Genomic DNA, 12,593 nt, shown 5'->3' on the forward strand with positions numbered 1-12,593 from the left:
TTGCCTGCACCACCGCCCAACCCTCCGCCTCCGCCGCCACTCATACCACCATCCACCTCCATCGGGTCATCATCCTCATCCTCTCCCTGTGCCGTCTTAGCCCCACCACTCCTGCCCGCATTCCTAGTCGCAGCCCTACCGTCGCCCAACACACCTCCCTTCTTCCCCTGCTCACCCTCATCCGTAACCGCCTCAATCTGCCTCCTCGCCTTCGCCTCCCGGACACTCCGCTTCTTCGCATCAGCCCTGACCTTAGCGATCTCCGCCTCTAACTCGCCAAGCACGGAATCGCAGCGTCCAGACCAGGCGGCGAGCTCGGCGATCATGGCGTGGATGCTCCCCGGGCCCAGATCGCGGAGTGGAGCGACGGAGGTGATGACGACGATTTGTGCGGCGGGGTTTAGGGTTGCAGTGAGCAGGTCGGCGTAGATTGCCTGCGTGACTAGCTGTTCGAGGTCGGCGGGGGAGGGGAGGTCGAGGCGGGCGCAGAGGGTTGTGTAGCTGAGGTTGGAGGGCCCGGAGGCCGTTGGCTTTCGGGCGGCGAGGGTGAGGAGGCTGAGGAGGCGGAGCTTGAGGGTTTGGGCATCGGAGAGCGGTGGGAGGGTGGGTGTTGCTGTGTGATATGCATTAGCTTGGATTGTTATAGCTGGCTTTGGGTTGGCACCTTTGTAGCTCTCCCAAGTGCCCCAAGCGAAGATCCTCAATAGCTCGTGATGACCGCCATACTGCTCATTGCCTGCGAGAGCCTGTACGTTCGGTTGCTGTAAGAGCTCGGCGAAGACGTATGTGTTGGCTGAGGAGGTCGCTTGTGTGATCAGGTCGGCAGCTGCTCGCGGCGACGTGGCCGACTTGGCAAGGGCGAGGTATGGCTCCAGGGCCGTGAGAGCGCGCGATTGATCCATATTTAAGTGTCCTTTGTGGATGTTGTTGCAACGATGGAAGTGGCACGTGATATCTAGGTTGAAGTCGAGAACGAGCGATACGCTTAGTCATGCGCATAAGGCTTTTAGGCAGCGACAACGATGTGAACAGGTCTCCTGACACGAGTAGAGAATTGCTGTACTATTGAAGACCAATACGAACGCGTGCCCCTCCTAGACAATCACTCTGTCTAGGACCATCCTGCTAAAGTTACTGCCTATCAGCGAGCATCCTCTTCATCTGCTCCATATCCGCCGCAAATCGCGCCATCAGTTCCTGAAGCTGCCGATTCTCCTTCTCCAACACCATGATCTTCTTCGCTTCTGTCTGCGCAAGCTCATCCGAGCCGGCTCCAGCAAGGCTTGCCGGCGGCGACGAGGGTGTGTCGGAAGATTGACCGAGCTTGTAGAACGCATGCGCCGTGTCCGTAGGTACGCGTATCTGACTGTCGCGATTGATGATATCCACACCATGCTCAGGGCCGTCGAGCTCAATGCATGAAGCATTCGGGGACGGCGACGATCGATGCATAGTCTCGACAGCCGCGAGCCGAGCGTCGAGCCGAGCATTTGCCGCCCGCAGCTCCTCACGCATAGCAGCCATGTCAGTGTTGCGAGCGATGAGGGTGTTAAGCATCTCGACGATTTGTTCTTGCTTGTCGGAGTTGCTATGCCTGATACCAGATTTTGCAGGATCCACGTTCTCCGCTCCTTCAGGGAGTCTACCTGCGGCTGTCCTGAAGATGGGTCTCATAATAGCCTTCGAGGTAGCTTGCAATAGCGGTGCATTTTGTAGCAGGCTCTCGCCACGAGACGGAGACACAGAGTCCGAACGCTTTTTGGTAGCGGTAGTGTTGTGCTTGCGACTTGCCTTCGGAGGTGGTGTGTAGACGGTGGCTGGTAGGTAATGCAGTGGAGACGGCATTGCACTATGATGGCTGAACGAAGCTGGGGACGGGTCGACAGGCATGGCAAACAAGCTCGCGTCGGTAGATTGCCTAGGACTGCTGCTGTAATCACGAGAATGAGTTCGACCGTGGAGTGTGGTATCCGCTCGAAACTCCCGATTGCGGGCATCCCCAGCTTCGAGGACGCTTTCCGGCCTCGGATGCTGCATCGATGTGTCCTTGAGCAGGTCTGGATAGAACACTTCGATCGTTTTCTTGCTCTCCTTACTCTCGCCGCTCGAGGTGCTCTCCTTCGCCTGATGACCAGCGTGCCCATTCGACGCAGGCGTCTCTGCCACACTCGGCAACTCATTCATAGAGAAGCGCTGTCGCTGACGTGGTGTCCATACCACACTCGATCTGTTTGTCCAGTCACCGGAGTACACACTTGGCGAGTATTCCATTTCTGGGTGGCGATGATGCGTCTCGCCCGGCATGCTGAACCCTTCCAGACCCAAGCCGTCGAGACGAGACTTCATGTCTTCGAAAGCGCTAGCCTCCATCACCTCAGGGATGACGGAAGCATGCATTGAGTAGATACTAGGCCTGGTGACAAGAGCAGGTGTTTCCTTGCGACCGTAGCTGCCGAATTTGGTTGGGCTGAGACGCGCGCTGGTGCTGACCACGCCTTCTGACTCCATCGTTTGGTGGAAAGGTACGCGGGTTGACTTCGAACCAGCGGCTGCCGTCTCCTGAGCTTTCTGACTGGGCGGTGTGTTCTTCGCGGGCGGTGTGGGAGGGACGACACAATCGAAATACTTCAAGCTTTGCGTGCGCTGCACGGCGCACTTTCTGACTTCGTTCTCAGAGCGTGTGCTGATCTGGGAGAGAGTGTGAGAGGTAACATGCTTGCCACCTTGGAAACTGTAGTGTGCAGGGTCGGAGTAAGCAGTCTGCGGCGTCTTGGTTACAGTACTGGCACTTTGCGGTGCACCTTCACTCTTTGCCGAAGAGGGTCTGCCACCACTCACGAAACCTGAAGTATTGACATTGGGCATTTGTGTGTTCTTGCGCGCAGCGAAGATGCCCTTCTTCTGCTTAGACGGTGAGCGAGTAAGGTTGGCCTTTGAATGCGAGGCACCAAGCACCGCCTGGGCTTTGACCGGCATGTCTTGCTCAACACGGAGACCCTCTGTGCTACCCAATGTAGACATTGACGGGGAAGGGGTGCTCCCATTGAGCTTCGTCATGCGCAGTTTGTCGAAGAAGTTACGCTTTGGGCTCTTCGGCAGCTGGTCATTGTTGCCTGCAGTTGTGCCTTTCTTCGGCAGAGAAAGACGTGATTTGTGCGGAGTTGCTGGCTTGCCTGACTGAGCAAACTCGGAACTAAGCGGTTTGGGTGTAGGTGCGAATGTCTGATAGACCGGAGTGCGCCCCTCGCCCACGCCAGACGCTTCATGCAACATCTGCTCGCGGCGCTCCTCAATGACACCGCGCCTTGTCGGCAGAATGCCCGCTTCGATGCCAGGTACCAGCTTCAACGGCGGCGAAGGCTCCCTACCTGAATTAAGGAAGGGCGGCATAGTCGTGACGGTCGACTCACGCGGACCCGGCATGTCAATGCCCAGGGCGGAGTGGGAGCGTAGAGCAGGATGTACTGCACCTGGCGGGGTGACTCTGCGCCTCTCCATCTCCTGCTGATAAAATGCGTTTCCTGCGAGCCGGTGGCGTTCCGCCCTCGCTGCCTGCTGCGCAAATGCATTGGGTCCTGGTCGTGCTTCTGACATCTTGCCGATGACCACAGCTCGCTCGGTTGGAGACGCAAATAGCGAGTCCAAGGTCGCTTGATAGTCTTTGATCTGCATGACAGTAACGGGACTCATCCAGCTAATCCAAGATCATTGCTACTCTTATAAGCCCCAACAATAGCGGAGGTGGTTGAGAATAACAACTCTGCACACGCTGAAAGCTCGTTTGTGAATGTTATTCGCGCTAGAATTCCGCGTCAGTCGTGAGGGCAAACCTGCGTCTGTCAACAAACATGTATTCAAGCCAAACATGGAAGGTACGCGTATTCACAGAGCGCACCTTCCCAGATTTCCAAGCTTAACGCTTCAAACATGCACGTTCGGTCGATTAGCACATAGAGGGTGGGTGAGCATGCACATACAGGCCGAGCTACTATCACAGGCTACGAGCGCCATCCGTGTCCCCCATCCGCACCGTTGAACGCCGCACGCCTTGCCGTCGGAAGTACATCTACGAAGAAGAACTGATATTCATGCGACGTAAGATCGGTTATAGCACGACGCAGCCCTTGCCTTTCCCTGAGCGGTTGTTAGTGATGGGTGAGACATGCAGCCAGGTTCTTTAGCTTACGCTTCTTTCCTGTCTTCGCTACTGGCGGTTCCAGCGCCGCAACGATAGCTTCGTCGAACACATCCTTGAGCTTGTACTGCGTCAAAGCTGAGCACTCGACATACTTAACCGCACCCAGGTCCTTCGCCATCCGTTCACCGTCTTCCCTCCGAACTGGCTGCATCTTCTGCTTCGCGAGCTTATCGCGCACCTGTGGATCGTCTCGCAAATCTGTCTGTGTGCCCACGATGAGGCATGGAACGCCAGGACAATGATGGTGCACTTCGGGAAACCACTTCTCTCTGACGTTCTCGAAGGACGCTGGTGAGGTGACTGAGAAGCACACAAGAAAGACGTCGGTTTGCGGGTACGAGAGCGGACGAAGGCGGTCATAGTCCTCTTGTCCGGCGGTATCGAAAAGGCCCAGCGTGTAAGGCTCGTCACCGATCCTGTGACCTTAAGATCAGCGATATGTCCGGCGTTCAGGAGCAAACAAGCACCTACATGACAGTGACGGCATAATTGTCAAAGACCGTCGGCACGTACTCCGATGGGAATTTGTTCGTCGTGTAGCTGATCAGTAGACATGTCTTACCGACGGCACCGTCACCGACGACCACACACCTGCACAGATATCCACATTAGCAAGGGGCCTCAAGTCGGCTGCGCGTTCCAACTTATTCCATCTCCGCACATCGTGACTGCTGTCGAACAGTTTTGCTTTGACGCTCAGAACAGAAGGTGTGCGCAACAGGCCAGTTTTAGGCAAGAAGAGGTTCTGCGGTAAGCAGAGAGGGTTCGAGGATGAGGATCGGGATTCCATACTTTATCGTAGCGACCACCATTGTCCTCGGCTCTTAGAACACCCCAAGTATGTCTGCTTGAGCACTTCGTCTTGCCTGCGCTCGGTCTCGCCCTGCGTGGATATCACGTGGACTCCAAGACGATATCGTTGCAAGATTGCAAGGGAGGAGTGACCGGCTCGTTTTCGAGGGTGGTGGTTGTCTATGAGGCTTAGCATGTGCGCAGTACCATAATTATTCCTGCACGAGAGACGCATTACCGTTCGTGAATGCGAGCTTCACTGCTCAGCCTTGGTCGCGCGCAGGGTCTTGCCGCTTGTGCGTATGCGCGCCGGCACACAACGTAGCCAGCGAGGCGTCACTCCTACCTCCTCGCGTGTTCCTCCTCTCACTGCCCGCCTGCCTTTGCCGTACGTACCTACGTCTACGCGGCTCCGAATCTGAAAGTGATTTGATCGAAGTGGTGAGAGCAATGCATGCGACTGCTGAAGGTGACTTTCAGCCAGGGGACAGTAAGCTGTAACGAGCGGTCTCGGTAGTGGCAGAGGCGTGCAGTAGCTGCAGATGCGCCGCCTAAATAAGCTCAAGCGATGTTGCTGCAGGTTCGAGGCCGCTTGTACTCTACCCCAACATGTCAAGTTTGGCGCCTAAGGCACAATCACGTGAAGATGGCCGAAGCCTTTGAGTTGTATCGCACTTAAGCCGAGGCTGCGCCCGTAGGATAAATAAGGTCATGTCTTCGTCGCAGCTAGATTGCTCGCTTGCACAGGGGTATCCTCCGAACACAACAAATCGAACAAACACCACCGCAATGATCCAAGGGTACTACATCGCAATCACACAGCCTTCCCCTGCTTCCTCAACAAAGGTTGCATTTTCGCGTCAAGGTTGCTGTCATCATTGTCGTCTTCGTCATCATCGCCATCGACGTGGCCGTCATCATGGTGTAGCAAGTTCACACACTGCCCACTCGAAGGTCCTGCTTCGAAGTCTCTTGAAGCCTGTCGAGCTTTGCCGATCACCGTGCCTTTGACATGTTGATCCATCTCATCGAGCTTGTAGTTCTCCATGAGGAAGCTTAGGAGTATACACGGCGTAGCCATGCAGACCGCGATGAACACTATACGAGTTATGGTTTCCTGATACGCCAAGTTGATGGCATCGCGAGTTGGACTACCCATTGGCCAGCCGTTCGCCGCCAAATCGATGCTTCCAAAGATGTCTGTCGCGCGGTCCTTGGTCTCAGGCGGCAAATAAGCCTGCAACTTCGGCAGAATGTTGCTGCTCCATATGGAGCCGGATATTGCTGAGCCGACAGCGCCTCCAATCTCTAGGAGGGTGAGAAAAGCTGCGGTTGCAGCGCCGACTTCTGAGTGGCTTGCCGAAGCTTGTACGCCAAGCTGTGCAGGGAAGTGACACATTCCGCCGCCGATGCCGATAAGAACTTGAGCGCCAACGATGGCACTAATGCGAGAGTGCTCGGTGCGGAACACCAACATGAGAATTAATCCGGACACGTAGATGCAAGAGCCGACTGTAACCATGATACGGTAGCGGCCTGTGTACTTTATGACCAGAGATACCAACAAAGCCGTTATCGTCGCCACGAAGGTGAAGGTCTGTATGATCCGCCCCGCTTCGGCGACTGACAGGCCGTGTACTACGAGAAGGTAGGACTGAAAGTAGGGCAGCACAGATAGGTAGAAGGCCGCTGCCAATGGTTAGCTCAGGCTCAAACGCTTGACGTTTCGAACACTCACAGAAATAAAAGAACGCAAATGCCAACCCAGATAAAAACGTCCGGTTCTTCATCAAAGCTCTAGGCATGCATGGCCGCGGCGCCAGGGTCTTGCTCCGCTCCCAAAATGGGAAGACAATGACACAAACACTTCCAACCACCAGCATAGCCAGGATGCTAGGATCTTTCCAAGAACTCTCGGCACCGACAGTCAATGGTATCAGTATGAGTGAGAAGCCAACGCAGATTAGCAGTAACCCCACTGCGTCGAGCTCGAACCAGAGACTCTTCGCCGTCTCCCACCAGTCTTTGCCTTCGAGTGGTGAGGCTGGTAGCATTCCTCGTTTAGCTGCTTTACGCTGGTTGAGATATAGCGCAAGTGCCAACGGCAAGAATGCCACCGGGAGCACCACAGCCCAGATCCCGTAGCCCCATCGCCAGTTCAGATTCGTCAAAATCGCATCCGCAAGCGTAGGACCGATCCAGACATTGATCAAGAATGGCGTATCCGGCAGCGTTGCAACGAAAGCCCTGTTAAGTAGATCGCTGGTGTCGGCAATGAATATCTGGATCAGGATTTGTAACCCCGTTTGCCCGGCCGAGTAGAATATCTGCGCCGCTGCGTACGTCTTGACGTTGTTTGCTGCCGCTTGCTGGATGTAGCCAATGACATAGATGAATACGGATAACGTGAAGCCCTCAAAGCGACCAAAGACGTCCGCGATTTTGGACATGGGCGGCTTGACCACGGATAACACGACGCCTTGCACAACCAGTACGGTAGAAACTAGAGAGTGCGCTGAGAAGGCACTAGTCGCATAGACGGCAAGGTTGATGGTCGTTTGGCTCTCCAGCGATGTTGCAAACGCTGTCAGACCAATGCCGAGATAAGCGATGTACAACGCTGTCCTCGACCATGTGGAGGCGATGGCTTCCAGTCGCTTGACGCCCGCCTGCGCCGAGGACTGACTGGACGCTGTTCGTGGCCGCAGCGGGTCGTGGACATCGTTTGCGTCACTCATCGCTGTAGCTGTCCGTTTCTCGTGCGCTCCGCCTGTGCTACGTTGGGCAGGTGCAAGTGCCGGTGTTGGCTCCGCGGCATCTGCAGCGCTGTTAGAAGGTGCATCACTGAACGTGCCATAGCGGTCGTCGTTGGCCATAGAAGGCCGCCGCTGTCGAATAATAATACTACGGTCTGGGTGCAGCAAGATGATATGGGCCTCGGAAGTAAGGTCTAGATAAAGCAGGACAACGTACCACACTGCAGCGTGCTATGAACCGCCGATGCCGCCCGGGATGCTTGGCACGATATCGGCACTCACCTCGGGCATCGTAGCTTTAGAGACACACACTCACCAAACTATAGGTTCTAGCGAAGCATAGCCAGTGTCAAGCATACATCTTGAGTGCCAACGGTGAGCGAGTCAGCGGCGTCATGGTCTCTACGCCCCTATCAACGCGCACCGACGGCAGCCATCTTATCAGATGCCTTGGCGTTGACGAGCTCAGTGTCGCGAAGTCAATGGACAGGAACACTCAGACGCCTGAAGACGAACGGCAGGTATACAAGGATATACGTTGATGCGGAGTCGGGGAGATCTACGAGAGCAAGACAAAGGGTATTCCAGAAGCTTGCACCGAACAAAGTCACCCGCCACCCGCACCGTTGGTTGCGCGTATCAGTCACTCACACTCCCTCAGTGTGACTATTGCGTACCTATCCAAATGCGCGGCCCGTGGTATCTCGTACAAAGTCCGCCAGATCGCCTGCCCCGACAGCACCGATTCGCTCAAATAGCATCTAATCACTTACCCGTAAAACCACCGAAGCCCCGGTTACAGCATGTCATCATCTTCACTCTCCCGCATCTGCAGCCCACCTTCCACCCGGATTCCTTCATGCACGTACGGCATCTTCTCGATGTCTTCCAGCGGCTTCCTCCCCATTCGTACCTTCTTCAGCAGCCCTTCGACACAGGGTCTCGCGCCTTCGAATCCTTGCGCATGCGTGCTATCCCACTCGCCGTCCTCATCGCCAAATCGGCACCAGATCCAGTCACAGCGCGCGATTCGGTGCGTATTTCGGCTTCGATCGGGCTTGCCCGGCGGAGCGTCGAACGGCAGTCGACCTTCCATCAGCGCGTACAGCAACACACCCAACGCCCATGCATCGGTCTGCCGGCCATCATACGGTTGGCCAAGCAAGATCTCCGGAGCAGCGTAATCTTCGCTTCCGCAGCGTGTGCTGAGCAACGGGCTCTCCGGTGGCTGTGGTACGCGTCTGCTTAGTCCGAGATCGGTAAGGGTCACTATCGGTGTCGGGAAAGTCAACGGATCGTCTATCTCCTGCAGCGCGGGTGTCGGCATGTTGACAAGTACATTTTCCAACTTGATGTCCCGATGCACGATCCAGTGGGTATGCAAATAGCGTACAGCACCGACAAGCTCTGCGAACATCCGCTGGACCATAGGCGGAGTCAGAAATTCCCGCTTTTGACTCGCTAGCTCGAACAGATCGCCACCCGGACAGTATGTCAAGACCAGCAACGCTCGCGTCGACTGGTATTCGCATGCCTTGAGATGTATGAGCGAAGGGTGAGAGACGCATTTGAGCATCTCCACTTCGCGCTTAAGACTCGTCTCGATCCGCTCTTCGTCCGCGCCACCAGCTGGGCCGTAGCCGACAACCTTCACGGCCACCAGCTTATGCGGGTCAAGCATATCCTCAATCTCCGGCGTGGGATGAGCTGGTACCCGCTCTGTAGTCGCGAGCATGACTGTGGAGAAAGTGCCTTGGCCGAGCTGTCGTAACTGCCTGAATTTCCTTCGTTTGTTATGAATGCCGCAGTGAATCTCGAGGTATTCGGTCTCGGTGCCGTCTTCGAGATATGGTCGCTCGTCGTCAGCTTCGTCGCTTTCAGCTATGCTGCCCGTACTAGGTGGCGGCGTAGGTAGTCGCTTCTCCGCGCAGTCTGCCGCAATTAAACCTCGTTGGGCGGCAAGATACTCTTCGCGATGCATGCGATATTCCTGCGCTTCGAGGGTGGCGACATCGCCCGGTCCAAATGTCACGTGTCGCGGTCGTAAATTGTGTAGTGCTTCCGGGACGAAATCGGAAATGCTGCGGTTTCGCCCATGACGTGTTGTGAATACGCTCACTTGTTGCTGGTGGTCCTGAGCAGCCACTGCGTTCGCGAACACAGCCTCTTGCGCAAGGTTGCCGTACGGCTTTTTGCGTTTCCCTGGAGGTGATTCTGGCGAAGTCGGCAGGCTTGATGGCCTACCGCTTATGGGAGTCGAGTCGTCTGTCAAAGAGCTCTGGCGCGATCGTGCACCGGCCAATGCTCTTCGCCAATTAGGTCCCGGAAAGTCGACACCTCCGAGCGGAGAAGGAAGAGGTGTAAGATCGGTCATGGCCGCCAGATACGGTGATGGTAGCGTGCTACTGGACACGGACGAAGTCAGACTCGCCGTCGAAAGGGTACTTCGCAAAGCCGAGCCGAAGCCTGGAATTTGGATAGGAGAGGTAAGGTTTTGACCGAGCGGAAACTCATTAGTCGCAGACGTCTCGTATATCGTCGGATACTTTTGCAGCTTTTGAAGTACCACATCTGACGGACTGTCGTCTATCGACGACCTTCGCGCGTCATGGATGGGTTGGAGGCGTAGTCCTGCGGATGGCGGCGAGAGGTGGTACGGACTTCTATGCGGCAGGGAAGCGTGAGCGGGAGCCAGAGCCGTGTTGATGGAGGGTAATGCTGCGCTGCTGGCCTGGATATTCTGCGCGATGGCATGGTGGTTGTTCAGTGCTGCTTCACTGACACTCACGGCGCGTTGTATTTCCTGCTGACTGCTCTGCTCGTCGCGAATCTGCTTACCATCCTGTCTGTCCTGCACCAATGAACCTTCCCCGCCGTCTCCCGCCCTCAAGTGTTTACCCCCACCTTCGTGCATTGTTCGCTTCTCATCCGTCTGAGCCTGAGTCTCCGCCCCGCCGACCATAGGGTCAGGCACCGAGACTCCGCTCATGCCTATGTGACGTGCAGCATGGTCAAGGAGTGTGCGGCTGATCCACCCGCTCAAACAAGGCTGCCCGTTGCTCCTTAGCGCGTCCTGTCGCTACGGCGTTGCAGCTGCTAGCTGCCCTGACTAACCACGCATGGTCCAAGCGTGCATTCAGATGCCGATTCACCTGCAGCCACCGGAACACGATCGAGCGAGCCGGTGTTCACTACGGTTTACCAATGTCGGCTCTTCTGCTTGATTTTGCGCAACTACACAATCTGCCGATGTGGACAGGTGTCGCTCTCGGATTACTCTCTTTGCCCTACCGTGGATGATGCACCGTCGTGATTGGCGCGAAAACCGCTGCCCACATCTTACCTGCAGAAGATGTCACAGTACCGGGAAAGGGTTTTCCATGCTTTAAAGGCATAAAGCATGCTGCCGCCTGCAGCTTTGCCCAACTCAAACCCTTGTCTCAATCTATCAACAACATGTCTTTAGGAAGAACAGCAGTCCTTAACACTGGTGCGAAGATCCCTCTGCTCGGTTTCGGAACATGGCAAAGCGAACCGGGCCAGGTGGGAGCTGCAGTTCACGAGGCGATCAAGGCCGGCTATCGCCATCTGGATCTAGCGAAAGTCTACGGTAACCAGAAGGAAGTTGCGCAAGGCATCAAGAAGGCCTTTAGCGAAGTGCCCGGCCTGAAGCGTGAGGATCTCTTCATCACCTCCAAGCTATGGAACACGCAGCACCGTCCGACGCACGTCGCTGCAGCTTTGGACGATTGTCTGAAGGAGCTGGAACTGGACTACCTAGATCTCTATCTCATGCATTTCCCGGTTGCATTCGACGACACGTCCTCAGCAAACCCTCACCAAGACCTCTTCCCTCTGCGCGACGACGGTGACGTCAAGATCAGTGACGAGATCTCTATCCGGGACACCTGGAAAGCTATGACGAAGCTCGACAAAACAAAGGCCCGTGCAGTCGGCGTGTCAAACTTCACCCCCCAGCATCTCGAGTCCGTCATCAACGCGTCTGGCGTCACTCCCGCAGCCAACCAGGTGGAGCGCCATCCATTGCTACCGCAGCCGGAGCTTGTCAGCTACTGCGCTGGCAAGGGCATCCACATCACCGCATACTCGGGCTTCGGCAACAACATGTTCGGTGAACCGCTGGTGATAACCTATCCGGAGGTGAAGAAAGTCGCCGAACGGCTGAACGCTACTCCAGCTCAAGTTGTGTAAGTTCCATCAAGCGTGCACGTCGCGCGCCCTCTTCACGTGGCTTCACTGACGCAAGAACACACAAGCCTCGCATGGTCCCAGGTTGGGGGTCACAGCGTGATTCCGAAATCAGTCACTCCGCAACGCATCCGAGAGAATTTCCAAGAGGTTGAGCTATCGCCAAGCGATATTGAAGCGATCAATGGACTTGGAAGTCGGGCAAGACGATATAACATCCCATACATCGCGAGTAAGTTGATTTGCAAACCGATCGAGAGTGTGGAATGCTTACCACTTCGTGCAGACAAGCCGAGATGGCCCGTCAACATCTTCAACGCGCCAGAGGAGAAGGAAGCCCCGCACAGCGTCGTTGTCTAGATGACAGTTCAGAAAGGCCTGCAGATGCAAACATAGTAGGCTGTATAGATCATGAGAAGGCGCTCATGCTCCGTCTGCACGAGATAGATTACAACTAAAAGAACTGTACTTCCTAGACCAATCCTTTCAGACGGGATTGACACCTTTGTGGCTGACTTTCTTCTGCTTCACTGCACGATCTTCGTTCCGAAATAGGATATGCTCAGCACAGTACAGACACACTACGTCATGCACACGGTAGTCGCGTAGGTGCGAGACGCGTCTCGCTAAATCGCCGT

General features: G+C 55.6%; 6 protein-coding genes across 6 annotated transcripts; 1 reads left to right on the forward strand and 5 right to left on the reverse strand.

The window, feature by feature from the left end:
- Positions 1 to 153: 153 nt before the first annotated feature.
- Positions 154 to 902, reverse strand: BAUCODRAFT_85161 (uncharacterized protein; the record flags this gene model as incomplete). The annotated part of the gene is made up of 2 exons (XM_007675612.1): positions 154 to 613; positions 665 to 902. Coding segments are annotated over 2 exons (696 nt in total), but the record flags the coding sequence as incomplete, so codon positions are not given.
- A 229-nt stretch (positions 903 to 1,131) lies between these two features.
- Positions 1,132 to 3,690, reverse strand: BAUCODRAFT_120371 (uncharacterized protein; the record flags this gene model as incomplete). The annotated part of the gene is made up of 1 exon (XM_007675915.1): positions 1,132 to 3,690. The coding sequence occupies one exon, from the start codon at positions 3,688 to 3,690 to the stop codon at positions 1,132 to 1,134; it is 2,559 nt and encodes an 852-aa protein (XP_007674105.1).
- Positions 3,691 to 3,897: 207 nt separating this feature from the next.
- On the reverse strand, positions 3,898 to 5,020 carry BAUCODRAFT_390442 (uncharacterized protein). Its single transcript, XM_007675916.1, has 4 exons — positions 4,860 to 5,020; positions 4,670 to 4,789; positions 4,187 to 4,614; positions 3,898 to 4,134 (listed from the first exon to the last, which is right to left on the reverse strand). Coding segments are annotated over exons 1-4 (579 nt in total). The 5' UTR covers positions 4,862 to 5,020; the 3' UTR covers positions 3,898 to 4,105.
- Positions 5,021 to 5,627: 607 nt separating this feature from the next.
- On the reverse strand, positions 5,628 to 8,033 carry BAUCODRAFT_31368 (uncharacterized protein). Its single transcript, XM_007675372.1, has 2 exons — positions 6,729 to 8,033; positions 5,628 to 6,679 (listed from the first exon to the last, which is right to left on the reverse strand). The coding sequence occupies exons 1-2, from the start codon at positions 7,864 to 7,866 to the stop codon at positions 5,805 to 5,807; spliced, it is 2,013 nt and encodes a 670-aa protein (XP_007673562.1). The 5' UTR covers positions 7,867 to 8,033; the 3' UTR covers positions 5,628 to 5,804.
- A 212-nt stretch (positions 8,034 to 8,245) lies between these two features.
- BAUCODRAFT_31370 (uncharacterized protein) lies at positions 8,246 to 10,921 on the reverse strand. Its single transcript, XM_007675373.1, has one exon. The coding sequence runs from the start codon at positions 10,706 to 10,708 to the stop codon at positions 8,543 to 8,545; it is 2,166 nt and encodes a 721-aa protein (XP_007673563.1). The 5' UTR covers positions 10,709 to 10,921; the 3' UTR covers positions 8,246 to 8,542.
- A 25-nt stretch (positions 10,922 to 10,946) lies between these two features.
- Positions 10,947 to 12,521, forward strand: BAUCODRAFT_31372 (uncharacterized protein). Its single transcript, XM_007675374.1, has 3 exons — positions 10,947 to 11,954; positions 12,024 to 12,187; positions 12,242 to 12,521. The coding sequence occupies exons 1-3, from the start codon at positions 11,203 to 11,205 to the stop codon at positions 12,313 to 12,315; spliced, it is 990 nt and encodes a 329-aa protein (XP_007673564.1). The 5' UTR covers positions 10,947 to 11,202; the 3' UTR covers positions 12,316 to 12,521.
- Positions 12,522 to 12,593: the final 72 nt, after the last annotated feature.

Source organism: Baudoinia panamericana, assembly GCF_000338955.1.
Source record: "Baudoinia panamericana UAMH 10762 unplaced genomic scaffold BAUCOscaffold_3, whole genome shotgun sequence".
Lineage (NCBI taxonomy): Eukaryota > Fungi > Ascomycota > Dothideomycetes > Mycosphaerellales > Teratosphaeriaceae > Baudoinia > Baudoinia panamericana.